General features: G+C 36.7%; 2 protein-coding genes across 2 annotated transcripts in view; both read right to left on the reverse strand.

Moving 5' to 3' along the window:
• Nucleotides 1-9,137, reverse strand: part of adnp2b (ADNP homeobox 2b) — a gene marked incomplete in the record, with an annotated part of 705,870 nt that overhangs the window by 504,081 nt on the left and 192,652 nt on the right.
• The window catches only part of pip4p2 (phosphatidylinositol-4,5-bisphosphate 4-phosphatase 2), a 15,653-nt gene continuing 6,966 nt past the window's right edge, over nucleotides 451-9,137 (reverse strand). The window contains exons 3-7 of the mRNA XM_024294780.2: nucleotides 6,026-6,132; nucleotides 5,785-5,908; nucleotides 4,980-5,032; nucleotides 2,018-2,108; nucleotides 451-1,744 (exon numbers count right to left, since the gene is read on the reverse strand). Coding sequence (XP_024150548.1) covers nucleotides 1,601-1,744; nucleotides 2,018-2,108; nucleotides 4,980-5,032; nucleotides 5,785-5,908; nucleotides 6,026-6,132 — 519 coding nt within the window. The 3' untranslated portion in view covers nucleotides 451-1,600. The remainder of the gene's footprint in view (nucleotides 1,745-2,017; nucleotides 2,109-4,979; nucleotides 5,033-5,784; nucleotides 5,909-6,025; nucleotides 6,133-9,137) is intronic.

Here is a 9,137-nt window from a genome sequence, read left to right on the forward strand (position 1 = left end):
CTCCATTGAGATGATCATATGGGGCACAGGAAGTCTTTTATTTTGAAATGAAGTCATGTGAACCTCTATTAAAAGTTATAAACTGTTTCATATTTGGAAAAAAAATCTATTTTCTCTTAAAGGCTGTTTTATTTATGCCAAAAAAAAATAAATAAATAAAAGCATATTTCAATTTTTCATAAAAATAACAACATAAATCCAAAGTCTTATTTTTCTAAAAGATGTGTGGCTCCCACTTGGTTGTGATCAGTGAAAGATTGACCCAAATGGCTCTTTAAGCGTTAAAGGTTGCAGACCCCTGGAATGGTCTAGGGATTTTTTTTAGGTTTAGAGCAAAAAACGTTGATATGAATTTAAATTTTACAAAATACAGAATTATCTCTGAAGACAAGAAACAGTAAAGTTAGTCAAAATAGATCAAACATTCTGAACAAAACAGGCAGAACCGAATTAGCAGTTTTTACATTTTATTGATAAATTATCATTTTTAAAAAGACACACAAACCATTTTGTTCCTTCTATTTCCCACTACTTCTTTTTTTTAAGATTTTTTTTCTGGTTTATTGTCATAATCACATTCAAAACAGGGTTAGACGTTTGAACTGTGCCCATCGGTCAAGATAAAGAGACTTTTGAGTTTTTTTTATATAGAGATGCTAGCACGGAGGGAGTTCTCAGGAGGTTGGAAAGCAGCAATTAAAGCAAAGGGAGGAGGTTTACATTCTAACCCACAGGAAGAAGGATCTCGGCGGCCTCTGAAACGGAACATAACGTCACCTCAATGACATGAAGGAGTCCACATGCAGTTGTGAGTTACTCTGGTTCTGAGTTTGGAAATAATCGTAAGGATTGCAGCAATTTAGGCTAAGAAAAATGACCCAGCAGGGCTATTGCTCCTTAAAGATGCAGAGATACAAAAAAATTAACCACCGGAGGAGCTAACATTTGTTTTTTAGCCTAACAGTAGGCAACATAATTGGCACGCATGAGTACATAAAGACGATTACCTTTAAAAGTTGATCATTTGGAGCATAAAAAATCAAACATTACTATGTCAGAGCACAAGGAGAACAGTTGCAGTGCAGCATGAATGTGTATTTTACTGCAACTCCAGATCAACTAGCAGCAAAACCTCACTCAAAATTGCATAAATCATAGTGCAATGGGCAAAGTTCTCAGGAGGTGGTTTCATTTTGTTCTGGTCAGTAACAAGAGAAAGAAAGAGGCCACGCAGGCAGTTAAAAACTGGTCCAAAAAAAAGAAAAATCCTTAACAAAACCATATCGTTCAACAAACTCAATAAAAACAGCCAGATCAAAATTTGTCATTTATCAAAAAAATTGTTTTCGTTGTCAATGAAGGATTTTGGTAAAACCTGGGAAAATCTTTGCGGACCAGCTCTGGATTGACCTTCAGGTGGAGCACAGTGAATCAGAAAAAATCCAGACATGAGCACGACAGAAGAAATCCCCCAGCATACACTTCTGCAAACAATACCCAACACTGGAGTTCAGACGTGCTGAACGTCTCTGAAGTCTGAAGAGGAAACTAAAAAGGGGGTTTGTAGTTGGAGCCGTGCACGTCTTTGCTGACACATTCTCTAGGCGAAGCTGTTCTCCGGGTAGCTGACTTTGATGGCTCCCCAGTAGCAGGCTCGTATCAGACAGATGAGGCCCAGCAGGTAGGCGAATGCCCAGGACACGTAGGTGGCGTTGTAACGGCGGGCAAAACCTCGAGTTCCGACCTAACAATGGAGAAAAAATGGTCGACTAATGAAAAACCGTAATCATTTCTGCTTGTTTGATGGCAATTTATTCACAATTAACCTTCTTTTTTTTTTACAAAGAGGGTTCAAAAACTTTCTTTATTAAATTTTACACTCATATTTCCAGTAAAAACTTATTTGATTTTAAATTTTCAATAAAAGTAAAACTTAAAAAATGTAGAAGTTTTCCCCAGAGATGAACATTTCACACATCAGATTAATAATAGATAGAAATATTCTTAACATACTCACTGTTAAACCCACTCCAATGAAAATGCAGATCATTCCTATAGTAATGTAAGCGCAACAGCGCCTCCTGGGGAGCGCACTGCCAACAGACGATCTACAAAAGGACAAAGATGAAACAAAAATGGGGATATTTAAGATATATTTTTTTTTATTTTTCCATCCTTCCTACAGGTTGTTTGCTTCAAAGCCTTCAATCTTTTAAAAGAAACTTCCATGAAGACCTTCGAGGTTACTCATGAGGGTAGTCACATGTCCACCTCCCATCGTTTTCATTCATCCTCCTCCGACCGAGCATTTACAAGTCAACTACCCTCGACAGCAGCAGACTGCAGCCCCTCACCCACGATAACTTTTATTCCCTCACATGGTCCTCATGTGACTGGACTCCAACATTCTTCAGGGATTGCTGCTATTCAGATGCCTTAGAGGGGCCGAATCACCTGATATTTAGCTTTTTTTCCCTTTTAAACTCTTCCTTCCCGACTTTAACGTTTCTTCCACGCTTGTCTTAATGTTTGACCAGTGATCTCACTGCAACCACATTTACTATTTATAACATCTAAGATAAACTTGATTTACTTCAAGTCGGATTTATGAGCGTGTGTCTAAGTTACTTGTTTTCCAAGAGGGGGTAAATATTTTAGGGGGTTGTTTGCAGCAACTTCCTGTTACTTCATACTTCTTTTGATTAAGTTACCTTTTTTTTAAAAAAAAAGCATAAAACTTGTTGAAAAACAAAATAATTTAAAAGTAATTTATACAAAAAATAGTTTATTGCCGTCTTGTTCCTTGAAGGCCCACTCTGATGAAAATTGTGTTTTTATTATGTTCTTGTGGCGTTTTTCTGATGATGGAGGACATATATAAGGGAAATCAATCTCAATATTTCATATCTGAGTATTTATTTATTGAAATAGTTGTGAGAAAGAGCTGTTATTGTGACGTAGAAAACACACTGGGCGGGCCACAAGCTCCCTGCTTCACAACGGAGAGGGGAAGGGGGGATGGGGTTGCTCCTTATCAGCGGCCCCACCCACAACTCAGAGGTAAATTTCTAGTCAACTATGGACATTCTGGTAAAACTGTGTCTTAGAATCAGAGGTGGGACCAAGTCATTGTTTTGAAAGTCACAAGTAAGTCTCGAGTCTTTGCCCTCCAGTCAAAAGCAGGCAAGTCCAAGTCGAGTCTTAAATCACCTCCAAGTCACTGAATGTTTCTAGTCCTTTCAACAACAGAGTAATATTATTTACACAGACCATGTGTGCTTTTAATAACTGTATGTATTCAAGTCAAATCACAAGATATCAATGTTGAATTTGAAGTCAAGTCACGAGTGTTTGATGTTGAAGTCCAAGTCAAGTCACAAATTGTTGATGTTGAAGTCCATGGCAAGTCACGAGTTATTGATGTTCAAGTCAAATCACAAGATATTGATGTTGAATTTGAAGTCAAGTCACGAATTATTGATGTTCAAGTCAAATCACGAGTTACTGATGTTGACGTCAAGTCACAAGTTACTGATGATGAAGTTGAAGTCAATTCATGAGTTACTGATGTTGAAGTCAAGTCACGAGTTATTGATGTTGAATTTGAAGTCTAGTCACGAGTTACTGATGTTGAAGTTTAGTCACAAGTTACTAATGTTGAATTTGAAGTCAAGTCACGAGTTATTGATGTTCAAGTCAAATCACAGATATTGATGTTGAAGTCAAGTCACGAGTTATTGATGTTGAAATTGAAGTCAAGTAATGAGTTTTTGATGTTGAAGTCCGAGTCAAGTCAAGTTATTGATGTTGAAGTCCAAGTCAATTCAGAAGTTTTCAATGTTGAAGTCCATGTCAAGTCGGGAGTCACCGCTGTTTAAGTCCAAGTCAAGTCTAAAGCCGTCAAATGAATGACTCAAGTCCAAGTCATGTGACTCGAGGCCGGACCTCTGCTTGGAATATAATGCAGGGTTTTTATTTTGGCAAAAAACAGTCAAACTATGATCAGAGAGGGTCTTTAAGTTGAGCTTCCACATCTGGTATCAGGAGGTTTTGTAGTTCATTTTAAGGGTACAAAAGCTTAGATTTTCATTGGTATTATTCATTCAGTAATGCATTAAATGTTTGTTGTACTGTCAGAGCACAGACCAAACAATTTTCTTCTATTGTGCAGAACTCAGAATCTGAACATTGAAACAGAAATTCCTTGAAACGGCTGTCATCTGGATGACGACACCAGAAACCTCCACCCGTCCACGTGAAGACTTTCACACACAAAGTCCCGCTTGTGCTGTTTCGCCTTTAACGCTAGTTTCCAAGAGGGCTGCTTTTGTAAAAACTTTCCTGAATCCCTCTAATGAAATGATGCATTGAGGGGAATGAAATTCCTAAACCTTGGAAATTACTCATTGAGAAATGCTCAACCTATTTATTCACCCAATTCCTGGGCTGTCTGACCCACCAAACCCCCTTAAACTTTACATGTGAGGCCAACCTTTAATTCCTGTCACACGTCTAGATCAGCTTCTAATCCCAGCGCGCGACTACAACTGAACTGAAACAGTAAGAGAGTCTGATTACAGCTCCTGAGAACTGTGTAGCTTAAGCATTTGTTGCAGAAACCAAAGAGTTTATGCTGATGAAGAAACAGAAGGTTGGAGAGCTTTTCTGTTTGTTGCTTGTCAGATAAATGATGCTGCAAAGAAAAAGTTTATGGACATTACTTAAAGCCTAGCCCTGTACTTCAAAATCTATTTTATTATCTACCATCTGAATCATTTCTAGATGTATTTGTGAGTAGGTATCTATAAGTATGGAAATCTGACAATTGTTCTACTGTTACAATCATGGGATTAAAGATGCTGTTAGACCGGCTTCAGCGCTGGGATTGTGTTGAGGTGTGGCTCAAGGGAGAACCTTAACAATGACAACAGGTTATGAGCATCCTTTCAAAACAAAAGTGGGTTTTCAGTTGGACTTACATTTTTTTGCAGTGTGGACACTTGGCCAGAGTGTTAAATCGAAGCTCCATCCACTGTGTGAACAAAAAACACACAAAAATAAGGATTTTTATTAATATTAACGACAATCCTGAAAGTCAATCAACTAAAACAAAGAACGTTTTTGAAGCAGGTCATTTTTGTTTAACATTTTTGTTAGTTGAGCTTTTAGTTTAGATTAAATCAGATTGCTTTAATCATTTAGATCCAGTTGACACAAGTCACTCTTGTTCATGAAAATAGAACAGAATGCAGTTTAACAACAACATAAAAGGACAGTTGGGCTTTTGATACAAACAGCTAAACTAAGAAATAACTATTGTCAACCAGGGTTAAGATTCAACCAGATCAGGTTAGGTTGAGGTTATGATGTCCACCGCTATGACCAGCTTCACTTCAACCTGTTGCTGTGCTGGGGGAGAGCCATCGCTGGAGAGACCAGACATTGGCTGGGATGACCGCGCGTCCTCACTGCCCTACAGGTGGCGCAAGCAACAACGCGCAGATGTTTAGAGGAGAAAAGGCACCCACTGATTGTTTTCTGCCAACCAGGTTTTCATGGTAACAACAATGGCAGGGAGGCTCTTTAGGTCAGAGGTCAACATATTTTTTTTGTACCAAAAATACAATATTCTTTCAACTCTCAAAAAAAACATTTTAGCAGTAATTTATTGAATTTACAAACTCAGATGAGGCTCTCATAATGGTGCTCCTTAAAAAAAGGCAGCACAGCAACATCATCCTCCGTAACAGAGAGATATGCGTCCTCTGAATTATTTTTACGAACCAGGAAGGTGTTGCCGCAGTGACCGCAGACGACTCGCATCCCCTCAGGTTGGATGGGCAGTGCTGGCTGCGCCGGCTGCTCCTCTGGGATCACCATCACCGGGCTCAGGTTGATGATGCGTCTGCTGTAAACAATAAACAAACAATGGTTATGCTTCTATCAGCCAAAACAACACTTTGAACATTTACATTTATACAAATAATGAATATGAATATGAATGCCCGGTTGGTTGGTTTTTTACCAGTTTGGTCGAGGGCATCCTATCCTCCTGGATGTGTCCTTGCAGATGAGCAGGCAGTTGCAGGGACACCTCACGTACTTCTTCCCTGTTGGGGGGTTCTTGATGGGCTGCATGACAAATAGACTGACATCAGATCGCAGAGAACTAGAGGCCTGCTTTGCAGAAACCGCAAAACAGCTCCTCTAAGACATTTTAAAGACCAATTCTAAAGAAACTTGTGTTTTTAACATGTTCTTGTGACATTTCTCTGATGATGGAGGACTTTAATATAAAAAAATGGAGGCTTAATATTGCATTTCTCAGTATTTCTTTTTTTTAAATTGTGAATCAGGAGCACTTTTTTGAAACACAATTCGAAAAAGAGCTTAGAAATAAGATGGGGGCAGACTTGCTCTAAGCCAACAGTAATATCCACAACTTGTAATAGATCAAAAGATGATTTGAGTTAAAACAGGATTTAATTAGAACAGGAATTTAAGTATTTTTGATTTTTTAAATGTCAAACATTTGCATGTAAATGTCCACAAAAGCCCACAAAAAAAGAAAAAATGTGAGTAAACGAATATGGACCAAAAGGTGAACTCGACACTAAAATGATTTCAGCAAAATTCTCAGTATTTAGCTGATTATTTGGGACATTTCATCCTCTTTTGAGATATAAATAACAAAATTTAACTGATATATAATAACTGAGTTATTATGTATTTTGCTCGCCTTCTTTTTGTTTTTTTGTCTCAGATTTATGCATCATGACATGAATTAAAGGTTTCTTAGCAGAACATGCTGGATTTATACAAAATCCAAAGTTTTCATCCTTTTGAAATTGAATTAAAAGTTAGGCATAGTTTGACTTTATTTGTGTGTGATGAGGAATAACAAACCTAAACAGCTAAATGACAATCTATTCCTGCTTTGTGATAGTGGGACTTCTCTTTCAGCGATGGAAAGAGTTTACCGTTTTGGTCTGCATTCGCCTCTAGCAGACTTTTACCTGCATTTCATCATCATTTTCGACCCTGCTCTTCATTTGAAATGATAAAAGACTTTTTTGTCCTTTGATCACAACCATTTATTGTGCGAAAGATCAAAAAGAGGATTGTATAAAAAGTGCATTTCTTTCTCAGGAATCAGTCTGTAAATGTATTTTATAGTCAATGGTTTGTGCAGCAGGTGGTTTATCGCTTCAGATTTGAATGGTGAACTTTATAAATGAAAAGTCTGATTTAATTTAGGGTATTTTAATGGGAAAGCCACAACTTTTTAGTCATTTTCTTTTGTTTTATTAGTTGTTTTGAAATATTTTCAGAATCTAAAACCTTTTATAACACTATAAGAAAGTTTGATCAATTTGGTTCCTCTTTGAGGGAGATAATCAAAGTTACTACATGCTGATTCAAAGCTATGAAAGAAACATTTAATTTTCTTTAGGTTGGAGTTGAACAAAAGAAAAAAAAAACGCTGGAGTCAGGGTTCTTGTTGTGAGAAACTTTGTGGTCTGTGTGTCCCTGAGATTAATTGTTCTTTTTTTTATTTAAAAATAGGAAGTTCTTACATTAGATTACAGTTAATTAAGCAGTTTTTAGGGAAAAATGTTTAGAGTACAAAATAAATTAAGCCTTTTTTTATTTTAAATCCTAACAATCATCACCCGTTTGGTGTTCTGGATGCCCCATTCTTGAATTTAAATTAAAAAGTGGCAATAAAGAATTTAAAACGCTCCATAATTACTACTGCTTTTACGACAAGAGGTCTTTCCTTCATTTTACTTAAAGTAGTTTCATCTAACTTGACCTTTTTACAAGCTATTTTTACTCATCATTGTTTGCTTCAGTCACTTGGCACAAACCAATCAATGATTAGAACAAAACTGCATCCTACTGAAATGAGGAACTCTTGTTGTGTCTAGACTGAACAAGAAAAAGAGACTCGTCTATTTAAAGGGTTACAAGAACGTTGGATTTCTTAGATACAAAACATTAGATGTTAAGTATGCCCTTAAAAGTTTTGCACGTCTTTCTCCTAATAAGTCTGAAATTTTGTGTTGTATTTGTCATGTGACTGCAGGTTGAACAATAGTTTTGTTTACTGTTTATTTCACGGGCCAACAATTAAGAATTGAACATTATAAAAGGTCAACGTGTTCTAAAAATACAATTATTAGTTTAACTGTGATGCAATAGCTTAAGAAAAAGGTCAAACACAGTAGTTTAAAAGTAGTCTTCTAATCTTGTTTTAAAGTGATTTTAGTCTTCATTTTTCATTTTATTGTTTTAATTGTGATTTATATATAATTTTTTCTCTGATTGCTTTTATTTTGTCTTTTCTTGCTTTAAAATACTTCCCTTAAATGTCATTTTGTAAACATGGATAGTACTTTACTGTTCCTGCTCTTCATTCTGTACTGTCTGATTTCTTATTTTACAAGCATATTAACAAGATAAAAATGTAAAAAAAAATAATAATAATAATAATAAATGAAAAAAAAGCAAACACAAGTTTCAAAACTGAAAATGAAACGGAGAGAATGTTTTTTAGTTCATTAATAAAACAGCGGCTTTCACTTACCGTGGCTTCGTTGCAAACTGTGCACTTGACCACGTGCTGATGCAGCTTTCCATCCAGGTTGATGAGCGACTGGCATACGCGGCAGTTGATGACGGGCACGCCGCTGGCGTCGGGGCTGGCGATGGCCGTGTAGGGAGGAGGTAGCTCAGCTTTGAAGGAAGGATGATCAAAAAGAGTGAGCCGTCGATGCCCGACACATACAGCAGCTTCACAAACTCATTTAACAGTGTCAAATGAAAAACATCTGAGATAATGTGGAGCTCATTACCAAAAAAAACTGTCATAGGAGATCAGTCCAGAGGCGTTGCAGATTAAGTTTTTATAAATGAGTGATGAAATAATACAACATAAGTGGACATGTTAACAATTAAATATTTAATTAGGCGACATCAGCAAAACTTTAGGACAATTCATTTGGAAATTGCTCGACACTTTCTTGAAAATTTGAAAATTGTTAAATATTTGCAAATTCTGGCTTTATTAAAATGATATTTGCTGTTTTTTAAACCAGTTTCCAGATGTAAATGAAGTGAAAACTGTTCAGGAG

This window comes from Oryzias melastigma, linkage group LG11 (assembly GCF_002922805.2).
Source record: "Oryzias melastigma strain HK-1 linkage group LG11, ASM292280v2, whole genome shotgun sequence".
Taxonomy (NCBI): domain Eukaryota; kingdom Metazoa; phylum Chordata; class Actinopteri; order Beloniformes; family Adrianichthyidae; genus Oryzias; species Oryzias melastigma.